We start from the raw sequence: 13,092 nt of genomic DNA on the forward strand, positions 1-13,092 counted from the left end.
GCAGAGCTCGCCCGCCCGCCGGGGAGGCGAGGGAGCTTGGGGCTGGGCCCGCGGCCGCGGCGACAGCAGCAGCCGCGGCGGGGACGCGGGGCGTGAGAGGGCGGCGCGGGGCCGTCGGGGGCGGAAGGGTCCGGGCCGGGGTCCGGGTGTGCAGCTCCGCGGGCGCAGGTGGGAGATTTCGCGGGGGCGGAGGGGACACCCGGGGGATCGGGGGGCCGGCGAGGCCTGGGCGCGCGGGGCCTGAGGGCGCAGGTGGCGAGAGCCGGGTGCGCAAGTGGAGACGCGGCGGAAGCCCGCAGTGGTCGGGGTGACCCGGGTGCAGGCCCGGCTCGGCGAACGGTGGGAGCCCCGGCGCATGAGAGCGCTGCGCCGGCCCCGCCGAGCCATCAACGCACAGGCCCTAAGGGGCGCACGAGTGGCCCCCGGGGACCGGCACCCCGGCCCGGGCATGAGGCGCAGCAAGGCCGGCAGGAGCCGGAGGAGGAGCCGCAGACGCCGTTGACCCGCCCGGCCGGGAGCTGGGAGAGATGCGGAGCCGGGCGGCCCGCACCCCCCTTCCCACGCCGCTGCCGCTGCTGCTACTACTGCTGCTGCTGTCGCCACTACTGGGAGACGAAGTGGGGCCCTGTCGTTCCCTGGGGACCGGGGGACGCGGCTCCTCGGGGGCCTGTGCCCCCGTGGGCTGGCTCTGTCCGGCCTCATCCTCGAACCTCTGGCTCTACACCAGCCGCTGCAGGGAAGCTGGGACCGAGCTGACTGGCCATCTGGTGCCCCACCACGATGGGTTGAGGGTCTGGTGTCCAGAATCCGGGGCTCACATCCCCCTGCCACCAGCTCCAGAAGGCTGCCCCTGGAGCTGTCGCCTTCTGGGCATTGGAGGCCACCTTTCCCCTCAGGGCAAGCTCACCCTGCCTGACAAGCACCCGTGCTTGAAGGCCCCACGGTTGAGATGCCAGTCCTGCAAGCTGGTGCAGAACCCAGGACTCAGGGCAGGGGAAAGATCAGCAGAAGAATCCACCGGCGGGCGCCGGAAAAGGAATGTGAATACAGCCCCCCAGTTCCAGCCCCCCAGCTACCAGGCCACAGTGCCTGAGAACCAGCCAGCCGGTACCCCTGTGGCATCCCTGCGAGCCATCGACCCAGATGAGGGTGAGGCAGGTCGGCTTGAGTACACCATGGATGCCCTCTTTGATAGCCGCTCCAACCATTTCTTCTCCCTGGACCCCATAACTGGCGCTGTAACCACAGCTGAGGAGCTGGATCGTGAGACCAAGAGCACCCATGTGTTCAGGGTCACGGCGCAGGACCATGGCATGCCCCGACGCAGCGCCCTGGCCACACTCACCATCTTGGTGACTGACACCAATGATCACGACCCTGTTTTTGAGCAGCAGGAGTACAAGGAGAGTCTCAGGGAGAACCTGGAAGTTGGCTATGAGGTGCTGACTGTCAGAGCCACAGATGGTGACGCCCCTCCCAATGCTAATATCCTGTACCGCCTGCTGGAGGGGCCTGGGGGCAGCCCCTCAGAAATCTTTGAGATTGATCCTCGCTCTGGGGTGATCCGAACCCGTGGCCCTGTGGATCGGGAAGAGGTGGAATCCTACCAGTTGACAGTGGAGGCAAGTGACCAGGGTCGGGACCCCGGTCCACGGAGGGCCACAGCCTCTGTTTTCCTGTCTGTGGAGGATGACAATGACAATGCCCCCCAGTTCAGTGAGAAGCGCTATGTGGTCCAGGTGCGGGAGGACGTGACTCCGGGGGCCCCAGTGCTCCGAGTCACCGCCTCAGATAGAGACAAGGGCAGCAATGCCCTGGTGCATTATAGCATCATGAGTGGCAATGCTCGGGGACAGTTTTACCTGGATGCCCAGACTGGGGCCCTGGATGTGGTCAGCCCTCTTGACTATGAGACGACTAAAGAGTATACTCTTCGGGTTCGGGCACAGGATGGCGGCCGGCCTCCGCTCTCCAATGTCTCTGGCCTGGTAACAGTGCAGGTCCTGGACATCAACGACAATGCTCCCATCTTCGTCAGCACCCCCTTCCAGGCTACTGTCCTGGAGAGTGTCCCCTTAGGCTACCTGGTTCTCCACGTTCAGGCCATCGATGCTGATGCTGGTGACAATGCCCGCCTGGAATACCGTCTTGAGGGGGTCGGTCACGACTTCCCCTTCACCATCAACAATGGCACAGGTTGGATCTCTGTGGCTGCTGAGCTGGACCGGGAGGAAGTTGATTTTTACAGCTTTGGGGTGGAAGCCCGAGACCATGGCACCCCGGCGCTCACTGCCTCGGCCAGTGTCAGCGTGACCATCCTGGATGTCAACGACAACAACCCGACCTTTACCCAACCAGAGTACACAGTGCGGCTCAATGAGGATGCAGCTGTGGGCACCAGTGTGGTGACCGTGTCGGCCGTGGACCGGGACGCCCACAGCGTCATCACCTACCAGATCACCAGCGGCAACACCCGGAACCGCTTCTCCATCACCAGTCAGAGTGGTGGCGGGCTGGTGTCCCTCGCTCTGCCGTTGGACTACAAACTTGAGCGGCAGTATGTTCTGGCTGTCACTGCCTCTGACGGCACGCGGCAGGACACCGCACAGGTGGTGGTGAATGTCACCGACGCCAACACCCATCGTCCCGTCTTTCAGAGTTCCCACTATACAGTGAATGTGAATGAGGACCGGCCAGCAGGCACCACGGTGGTGCTAATCAGTGCCACAGACGAGGACACGGGTGAGAATGCCCGCATCACCTACTTTATGGAGGATAGCATCCCCCAGTTCCGCATTGATGCAGACACGGGGGCCGTCACTACCCAGGCGGAGCTGGACTATGAGGACCAGGTGTCCTACACCCTGGCCATCACCGCCCGGGACAATGGCATTCCCCAGAAGTCGGACACGACCTATCTGGAGATCCTGGTGAATGACGTAAACGACAATGCCCCTCAATTCGTACGGGACTCTTACCAGGGTAGTGTCTACGAGGATGTGCCCCCCTTCACCAGCGTCTTGCAGATCTCAGCCACTGACCGTGACTCGGGCCTTAACGGCAGGGTCTTCTACACCTTCCAAGGGGGCGATGATGGAGATGGTGACTTTATCATAGAGTCTACATCTGGCATTGTGCGCACGCTGCGGAGGCTGGATCGTGAGAATGTGGCCCAGTACAGCTTGCGGGCATATGCAGTGGACAAGGGGATGCCTCCAGCCCGCACGCCCATGGAAGTGACAGTCACTGTGTTGGACGTGAACGACAATCCACCTGTCTTTGAGCAGGATGAGTTTGATGTATTTGTAGAAGAGAACAGCCCCATTGGGTTGGCTGTGGCCCGAGTCACAGCCACGGACCCTGACGAAGGCACCAATGCCCAGATTATGTACCAGATCGTGGAGGGAAACATCCCCGAGGTCTTCCAGCTGGACATCTTCTCCGGGGAGCTGACGGCGCTGGTGGACTTGGATTACGAGGACCGGCCTGAGTACATCCTGGTCATCCAGGCCACGTCGGCCCCCCTGGTGAGCCGTGCCACAGTCCACGTCCGCCTGCTTGACCGCAATGACAACCCACCGGTGCTGGGCAACTTTGAGATCCTTTTCAACAACTATGTCACCAACCGCTCGAGCAGCTTCCCTGGGGGTGCCATTGGCCGTGTGCCTGCCCACGACCCTGACATCTCAGACAGCCTGACTTACAGCTTTGAGCGGGGAAATGAACTCAGCCTCGTCCTACTCAATGCCTCCACGGGCGAGCTGAGGCTGAGCCGGGCCCTGGACAACAACCGGCCTTTGGAGGCCATCATGAGCGTGCTGGTATCAGGTAAGGAAGGGCCCAGGTGATGTTGGGGTGGGGTTGGCCCCTGGGGGAGGGCCTGGGCAGCTGACCAAGGAGGAACTGCCGACCTGCCACTCGCTCTGGTGCCTGGCATAGAGGTTGAGGGGCAGAAGCAGGTTGGGAAGAAGCCCCTGGAGTCCTGGCAGCAATTGAAGAACCCACTCGTCTGCAGCCCCAGGCTGAGCTGGGCTAGTCTGCAGCTCCGGCTGAGCTGGGCTCCTTCGATTGGCTGCCCCCTGCCTACCAGCCTGTGACATGCTGGAGGAAGTTTTGTGAGACTGCCCTGGCTATGGCTGCCAAGAATTGTGAAAAAAGGCGCGTGGAAGACTGAGAGGCCAGGGGAGCTGGGGGAGGGGAGGGAGAGGACTGTGACAGGGAGAGGCAAGAGGGTCCCCTCAGCACCCCTTCCCGCCAGCAGGATATTCCTGTGATCTCATACAGAGCTGAGGGCTATGGGGGCACAGGGTTGCCGCTGCTGTGGGGTCAGGACCCTGCTGTCTCGCTTCTTTGGGCCCCTCTGGCTCCCAGCTGAGGGGGACTTTGTCTCGAGCATTCTTTTCCCTCCAGGCAGAAAGAGCCTGGCCTGGCTCCCCGTTCTGAGATCTCGCAGGAAGTGAGGCTAAAGCTCATTTTCTCTGTCCAAACAGACCCCACTGTCACAGGCTGTGGTTCGGTCCGGCTTGGGGGAGGGGCTGCAGTGAAGCCAGGAGCAGGCTAAGGGCTCCTGGGCCCGCTTGCCACCCCATGAGGTGTTCTTAGAACCCCAGGCCTTTCCTGCTGGTTGTAACAGCCTGGGCTTGGGAAATGCGGTGTGGGACCAGGGTGAGCCAGGGGACCAGCGACCTTTGAGGGCAGAACCCCCTGATCTGGTGGGGAAAGAACAGAGCCCCGGGGCGTGGGAGCCTGGCCAGGACCCAGGCTGGGCATTCCTGCTGCTTGGCCAAGCGCTCAGCCTGCAGACTCCCTGGACAGAAGGGTTAGAGGAGGAGAGTTGGGATGGGGGCGGCATTGTGTCTTTTCTGTCAGCTATGGGCAGTGAGCAGCAGCAGCAAGGAGGGGCTGGCCCTAGGTTGCTGAGCCCCTTTCCCAAGCCTGGGAACGACTGGGATACTTGTGAGGATCCATTGTTAACTGTACCCTGGGGATGGATAGGTCATGTACCCCCACTCCAGACACACCAGGGAGGGAAGGCCTGGCAGGCTTCTACTTCCACCCCAGGGAGTAAGAGGCATGAGAGGCAGAGTATGGCTTCAGCCTCCTTCCGACTCATGGTCCTTCCTGCCCCACTCCTCTGGTGCCCATGAGAGCCAGAGTGTGGGAGCTTTTAGAGGTCATCGCTCTGTGGCTCTCAAAGCTTAAGTTTCCCCTCTAGGAGGAGGAAGGCGGAGGCTGAAAGAGGCTGGAGTTCCTGTATCCCTGTCCTTCCCTGTGCTGGGAGGTGAGGCCCTGGGAAGGAGCAGGAAGGACAGCCTGTCCCTCTCGTCCTCTCCTCAGCTTGCCCTAGATGAGTGAGGCAGGGCACTGACAATGGGGGCAGAGGAGGCGCCACCCAGAGTTTGAGTCCTACCAGACCTCAGTTCCTCTGGGATAGAGAGGAAGGTCTCACTGGCCCTCCACCCCTAGCCGCACCCTCTCCCTCCAGCCCTGACCCTTGGAGGCAGTCACCAAGGCAACCCCAAAGTTCAGGGAGGCTGGGGTGAGGGGGAATTGACTCCCACTGCCCCTTTGTTTTCCTTCTCTTGTTCTCTGTCTCTTCTTTCTTTCCTACCCCTGCCCAGGGGGGCCCTCCTGCAACTGCCCCTCTTCATTACCCTCTTGCCATCTTCTGTGAGGTTCTTTCCTCCTATCCCACTTCTTCCATTGCTGGCTGTTTTCCTGGGCCTTTGTCTTACCATTTGGTCTCTTCTGTATTTCTGCCTTTCTGATTTCCCCTTCTCTTGTGCCCTGTGGCTGCAGCTGCCCTAGCCTGGGCTGGATGTCTCTCCTCAAGCCTGAATTCTCCCTGCCTCTTTCTTACTCTGCTGAAACACACAGGAGCTCCTGTCCATGGCCTACTGACGCCAAGAGTGGCAGACCTCCTCCAGTCCTGCAACCTCCACTGGCACATCTGCCAGGGGAAGAGAGATTTAGCGTCTGACTCTGCCACAGTCTGGGACCTGGCACTTTTCCAGGTGTGGCTGGTTGGGCTCTGTGCACAGGTGGTATTTCCTGGGGTCAGAACCCATCCAAACCATTTTGTGTCCAGGAGGATGGCTCAGGCAATGCACCTCCATCCCTGTTCCCACCACTGCCTTTGCACCTGAGGGGCGACTCGGGTCAAGGCAAGGGAGAGGAACAAAAGGAAAGAGAGAGCAATAGGTTAACTGCTGGGGATGGGGGACAATAGCAGAGGGGGCAGGTGGCCACAGATGGCGGACCAGATGGGGAGCAACAGAGATACAGTGGGCGAGGAGCATAGTAGGCGGGGCCTGGGATGGCAGAGGGGGATGTAGGGAGCAGTGCTTGTTCCCAGGGCTGAATGGGAGTGAGGTGCTCTTGTTCCTTGGCCTGGACTGCCTCCTCCCCTCCCTAAGCAGTTAGGAGCACTCTGTGTGGACTCCTCGGCTGCTTTCTGCCTGGAGGGACTCTCCCCTCATGGAACAGTTGGTCAGAGCCACCAGGTACGCGAGAGCCCTCTGCCAGCTCCGTACCTGAGTACACGGGGGTCCAAAAGAGGGAGGAAAGTAAAGCTGAAGGTCATAAATCTGGACAGGCTTCCCGGAGTAGGTGAGCTGAGGGCAGGTTAGAAAACTCAGAGGACTGTGGGCTGGCAGCTGGCTAGGGTGGGTGGAAAGGAGTAGCCGGTTCAGTAGCTGCGAGCTGAGTGGGAGGAGCAGAAGTGGATAATGACAAGCAGTCTTGCTGATGAGAGCAGGCCAGCCTTAGCAGTCTCAAGCCATGAGGCTGGGTGGGGGGCAGGTGGGCAGTGAGCTGAAGATATGGCGGAGGTGGCTTCCCAGCCTCAACTGAGCTGCCCAGTACAGTCAGCCACCTCAAGTAGGTGTGACATGGAAGCAGGATCTATTTCCAGACCCCTCTTCTATTCTCACCTCACCCCAGAAACATTACCTCCTGCTCCGTTCCTACTAGGATGTATTTCCTTCTATCTGCTCAGGGCCCCTCCTGCTATATTTTAAAGACCATCTCTTCACTATGGATACTGAATAGATTCTCATCAACATCTTAGTATTTACTGAACACCTACTATGTGCAGGACGTTGTAGTAAATGAAAATATGATATCCTTGCCAGGCCTTTTCCCCCTCCCCTTGGCCTACAGCTTTTATTTTTGACCTAAACAAAATCCATTCCCATGTGATTGTGTTTTCAGGTGTGTGTGGTATTTCTGGGCTTAGGGTGTGTGGGTGGCGTGAGGTAGCAGAGTGTTAGTACTGAACTGTTTATAAGTGAGTGTGCGGCCTGGGGGTGTGGCAGGAACTCCGTGTAATGTACTGAGCTAAGTGGCTGAAGAGTAGCTAGAGGCCCTAGGGCCAGAGGAGAGATCAGCCCCGTGGGGCTCTGTCTGGGGTCTCCGGGAGGAGAGCTACCCAGGCCTTTCCATCTCTGGCCCCCAACCCTGCCACAACATCAGGACAGTGGGTGGTGCTGCCACTGGTAAGGTAGCTCAGCTGAATTTCCTGGGGTGGGGCCCCCCAGGCTACCCTCAGCAGCCCAGAGAGTTGGGCGGGAAAAATGCTTTGTGTGGGGTGTTGCCATGGAGATAGCGGGCTTGCGCCCAAGCAGCTATTGCGCTCAGTGGGAGGAGGACCGGGTGGCCCACTGACCCAGTTCATCCCCCACTCTCTGCGGTTGTGGGGGAGGGGAGAGCACAGCCAGGGTAAGGGTTATGGTAGCGTTGAGATACAGGGCTGAGGGGGCAAGAGGATTACATTTTTGGGTCTCTCATGGTGCTCTGGCCCTGTAGAGAGGTAAGAAAAAGGCGAAATAGGGTTTGTGTGCAGGGAATACCCGAGTTTGGTATAAGGAAACAGGACCCATGGTTTAAGGGAGCAGAACCCATGGCTTGGGCAGGAAAAGCTACACAAACATTAAAAGACGTGCCATGCTTCACAACAGAGGGTTTGGGGAAAGAATGCAAAGAGAACTGAAAATCGAATCTCTATGCATCTGTGGGGCTGATCCTCAAGGAGCGATTTGCCCACAGGTGACATACACAGACCTCCTTGGGCACCTTTATGCCAATTGAAAAAGGGAGCCCCTTCTTGGCAACTGAACAAGGCAGGAGTGTTCTGGCTGGATGTCAGTCCCCTTTCACGGCTCCCTCACGTGCTGCTACCCAGGGACAGGTCTATGGCTTGGCACCCCTGCCCTCCCCAGCCTGACCCATGGGCAGGGTCCTGACCCGTGTCGCCTCTCTGCAGATGGTGTGCACAGTGTGACCGCCCAGTGCGCACTGCGCGTCACCATCATCACCGACGAGATGCTCACGCACAGCATTACACTGCGCCTGGAGGATATGTCGCCGGAACGCTTTTTGTCGCCACTGCTGGGCCTCTTCATCCAGGCGGTGGCGGCCACGCTGGCCACGCCCCCAGACCACGTGGTGGTCTTCAACGTGCAGCGGGACACCGACGCCCCTGGCGGCCACATCCTCAACGTGAGCCTGTCGGTGGGCCAGCCGCCGGGGCCCGGGGGCGGGCCGCCCTTCCTGCCGTCGGAAGACCTTCAGGAGCGCCTGTACCTCAACCGCAGCCTGCTGACAGCCATCTCGGCGCAGCGCGTGCTGCCCTTCGACGACAACATCTGCCTGCGTGAGCCCTGCGAGAACTACATGCGCTGCGTGTCGGTGTTGCGCTTCGACTCCTCGGCGCCCTTTATCGCCTCCTCCTCGGTGCTCTTCCGGCCCATCCACCCGGTTGGGGGGCTGCGCTGCCGCTGCCCACCCGGCTTCACGGGCGACTACTGCGAGACCGAGGTAGACCTCTGCTACTCGCGGCCCTGTGGCCCCCACGGGCGCTGTCGCAGCCGTGAGGGTGGCTACACCTGCCTCTGCCGCGACGGCTACACGGGTGAGCCAAGGGAGGGGGACCCCAGGGTGTCCCTGGAGGGAGACGGGGGGGGGGGGGGGGGGGGGGCAGGGGGAGGGGGGTTTGGGGAGTGGAAGGGGAGGTGGAGCAGCGCGCAGGGCTAAGTGTACGGTGCAAGCACAAACCAAGCTAAGAACAGGGTTCATTTAGGGAGTAAGGTACAGGTTGCATGGGCCATTCACAAATCCCACTTGCTCTCTTACAACAACCTATTGAGGAAGGCAGAGAGGGGAGTCCTTCCCCACCACCCTTCTCCCCCAGGCGGTGTAACTGAGGTCAGCACTAGCTCTAGAGCAAACCTGCTCGGGTGTGTAACCCAGCTTTGCCACTAGGAGCCATGTGACCCTGAGCAAATTACTTAACCTCTCAGTACCTCCTTAATTTTAAAAAGGAGATAATGAGTCTACTTACATCATAAGGCAGTTGTGAGGATTAATTTAATTAATTTAATACATGGAAAGAGCTGGTCTGTAGACAGTGTTGGCTGTGATTTAAGGGACCTCTGAGATCAGGTGACTTACTCCAGGTCTTACCTCACAGCTTGATTAGAAGTGACACTGGGCCTAGACCCTGGTCCCCCCTCCCCACCCCCTACTACTGAGTGAGTTACCTTTCTGAGCTGCAGCAAGTGCTTTTCTCCTAGGCATTGAGGGGACACTGGAGAGGTTTGGGTGCGGGGGGTAGGCGTGTTTTGGAAGATCGTTATACCTGGGTGACCCTGAGCAGACTAGCCACCCTGTGCCCAGGTGCATGACGGGGTCTTGACCAGGAGGCCTTCCTGTTGGCCTACGACCTGGGGTTGCTCGCTGCCTCTGCTCTGTGTTCCCTGCAGGCTCCCATTTTTCCTCAGGACACCCATTCTGCTCCCCACCCCCCTGGGCCCTTCCTCCGCAGTGCCTTAGGCCTCACTCCGTCTTCTCCAGAGCCATGCCCACAGCTCTGCCAGCAGTGCCAGGCAGGCGCCACCGCCTTCCCTGCTGCATCTTCCTGCCCAGAACTTGCCAGACTTGACTCCTCTCAGCTGCTGCTGTGGGGGGGGGGGGAGGGGAGGGTGGGCTTGTAGGAGGGGAGGAGAGTCTTTGTCCAGGAGGATGGGAAGGGGGGGCTTGGAGTAGGCGAACAACAGTTTCCATGGAAACAAGAGCCAGTCACTAGGCACAGGAGCTGAGAACCTATCTCTAGAATCTGGGAATGGTGAGGGAGAGAAAGGGATAGATTTTCCCATTGGAACTTTCAGCTCCTCCATTGAATCCTGGTCTGCTCCCAGGGCTCAGTTCCCTACTCTCTCAGCATCTCCTAAATGCGCAGAGTTTCCTCAGTCTGGACCCCAGGACTCAGAGTCAGAGTTCCCTGCCCCGTTCCTGCAGAGTTCCCAGCTTCCCCCCGCCCATACACACACCCCATAACTCTGACAAATCTAAGTGGAAGCCTGGTCTCATCCCCAGGGAGGGAAAGTGATCTTGGCGCCTGACGGGGACAAAAGCACCAGCGGGAGGGAGGGAGGAAGAGGGGGTTGGCACCAGCCTTCATGCTGTCCTGCAGGCCCTTCTTCCATGCCCATTCACCCCTGCAGGGGCCAGAACACCTGCATTCACCCCTGCAGGGGCCAGAAAGTTTGCTTGGTAGCCTTGACACCAAAGGCTACTGGGACCTGAGCCTTATGATCAGGGACCTCACAGGCCTGTTCTCTAGGCTCCAAAACAGGAACTGAGGTTGGGAGCTTCAAGGAACTTGTGGGAGACCGATATATGGGATTGTGGTGAGAATGGCCCAATGGGCCAAGCACAGCACCAGGAAGGGCTGGGCTTTCTCAGAGAAGATGGGCCTGTGAGACGAAGTGGATGCCTGGGACAGTCTGGGAATGTTGTGGGGCCCACAGGAGACCATGGGAGGTATTGCTGGGTGGGGAGGAGTCCCAGGCCCCCCCTGCTTTCAGGGACTTGGTCCTCACCCTGCCTTTCCTCTTGCCCAGGTGAGCACTGCGAGGTGAGTGCCCGCTCAGGCCGCTGCACCCCTGGTGTCTGCAAGAATGGGGGCACTTGCGTCAACCTGCTGGTGGGCGGCTTCAAGTGTGACTGTCCATCGGGAGACTTCGAGAAGCCCTACTGTCAGGTGACCACGCGCAGCTTCCCTGCTCGCTCCTTCATCACCTTTCGTGGCCTGCGCCAGCGCTTCCACTTCACCCTGGCCCTCTCGTGAGTGGCTGGGCACGGTTGGGGAGGGAGCGTGGTGGGAGCCTGGGGTGCCTCCTGTTCCCCCGACAAGGTGAGAGGTCAGGTAGCAAAAGTGCTTGGAGCAGGTTGTTGCCAGAGCCAGGTCTGCACTTGGAGTTGTCTGTGCACTTTGCCAGCAAATCTTCCTCGCCCACCAGGCTCCACCTGTCCCACCTATCCACCCTGGATGCTAGGGTTCTGGTTCTGCTTCTGGTTTGGGCTCATCTTCCACTCTCTAACCCCATGGCCCATGGCCGTGGCCAGGGTGTCAGCCCTCTGGATGATACTGTGTAAGACCAAGGGCTAGTGAGGTGGCTGGGCTGCTGGCATCCAGGTGGGTGCCCCATTCCCTGCCCCTATCCCCAACTCCCGCTCAGGTTTGCCACCAAGGAGCGTGACGGACTGCTGCTGTACAACGGGCGTTTCAACGAAAAGCATGACTTTGTGGCCCTCGAGGTGATCCAGGAGCAGGTCCAGCTTACCTTCTCTGCAGGTGACCCGCTTACCCCGTGTCCTCGCCCGTCTCCCAAAGGCCCCATGTCTCTTGGCCCCTGACTCCGACTCACACACTCTCCTAGCCATACCTGGGCCCAGTGCCACGCACGAGCGCACCCTCCCCATTCCCAGTCCTCGTCTGGTGTCCCAGCTCACCTGGTCCTTTCCCCAGGGGAATCAACCACCACTGTGTCCCCATTTGTGCCTGGAGGGGTCAGTGACGGCCAGTGGCACACAGTACAGCTGAAATACTACAATAAGGTGAGTGTGGGAGGGGTTGAGGAGTTGGAGGGTTCTGTCCTTGGCTCAGGTGCTCTCCCAGACATGGGTGGCACTGCCTCAGGGGGGCTGGTCGTGGCACTTCTGGCTGAACGGGGGGGGGAGGTGGGCACTTGCCACCTTGCCGGGCCGTTTCCTTTCCACTGGGTAGTGCTCGATGCTCCCCGTTCCATCAGGCCAGCCAAACTTGAATGGACATTGAGGAAGGACGTTGACTTAAGCTCATAAGTCCTGTCAGCACACATATGTATGTGTATGCACAAAGGGGTGTCAGTGTACACTGGTGTCTTTGAGCCTGGTCCACGAACCTCGTGGGCTCCTTGCCCACTGTTTCCCTTCTCTGCCCTTCCCTATCCACAGCCACTGTTGGGCCAGACAGGGCTCCCCCAGGGCCCATCCGAGCAGAAGGTGGCTGTGGTGACCGTGGATGGCTGTGACACAGGGGTGGCCCTGCGCTTTGGAGCTGTGCTGGGCAACTACTCCTGTGCTGCCCAGGGCACCCAGGGTGGCAGCAAGAAGTAAGCAGGAGAGAGGGCAGGGGGACGGGGTGTGGTGCAGGGCCAGGCAGGGACTGATGGTTGAGAGATGGGCCTCAGGGGGCACTAAAATGGGAACCAATGCACATGGGGCCTGCCCTTACCTTGCTTCCCTCAGCCCCCGCTCAGCCTTCTGCAGGCGGCTGGGGTGGTGCGTGGTAGCTGGCAAGATTGGGGCACTAGAGCAGGGCCTTCTGGAGCTGTCTGGGGAGGGGGTGGGTATAAAAGGAGAGCAAGTCCAGGCCGGGGGTGCCTCCCCTCCGTGTGGTGCTGCTCTACAGGGCCCCTTGGACTCTGAGGCCCTTCCTGTCTCTGGCCTGGCCGCAGGATATGGGAAGAAGGAAGAGCCACGAGCGGCCCACTCTGCTTCATGTCGCCACTGTTGTTTCTCTCCAGGTCTCTGGACCTGACAGGGCCCCTACTGCTGGGTGGGGTGCCTGACCTGCCCGAGAGCTTTCCTGTCCGGACACGGCACTTTGTGGGCTGCATGAGGAACCTGCAAGTGGACAGCCAGCACGTGGACATGGCCAACTTCATCGCCAACAATGGCACTGTGCCTGGTATGGGAGCCTGGGGCTGGAGCAAGGCCAGGAGCCACCTGCAAAAAAGGAGGGGACACCTGTTATGGGACATCTGCATG

General features: G+C 59.9%; 1 protein-coding gene across 2 annotated transcripts in view; it reads left to right on the forward strand.

Annotated features, from left to right (window-relative positions):
- Positions 1–13,092, forward strand: part of CELSR2 (cadherin EGF LAG seven-pass G-type receptor 2) — a 25,013-nt gene continuing 11,921 nt past the window's right edge. Inside the window, exons 1-7 of one of the 2 annotated variants that reach the window (XM_033092447.1) lie at positions 1–3,828; positions 8,264–8,911; positions 10,902–11,124; positions 11,520–11,635; positions 11,810–11,898; positions 12,277–12,434; positions 12,849–13,012. In XM_033092447.1, the coding sequence (XP_032948338.1) occupies positions 528–3,828; positions 8,264–8,911; positions 10,902–11,124; positions 11,520–11,635; positions 11,810–11,898; positions 12,277–12,434; positions 12,849–13,012 (4,699 nt within the window). In that variant the 5' untranslated portion in view covers positions 1–527. The remainder of the gene's footprint in view (positions 3,829–8,263; positions 8,912–10,901; positions 11,125–11,519; positions 11,636–11,809; positions 11,899–12,276; positions 12,435–12,848; positions 13,013–13,092) is intronic. The other variant, XM_033092448.1, reaches the window with a different exon arrangement.

Source organism: Rhinolophus ferrumequinum, chromosome 22 (assembly GCF_004115265.2).
Source record: "Rhinolophus ferrumequinum isolate MPI-CBG mRhiFer1 chromosome 22, mRhiFer1_v1.p, whole genome shotgun sequence".
Classification (NCBI taxonomy): Eukaryota; Metazoa; Chordata; class Mammalia; order Chiroptera; family Rhinolophidae; genus Rhinolophus; species Rhinolophus ferrumequinum.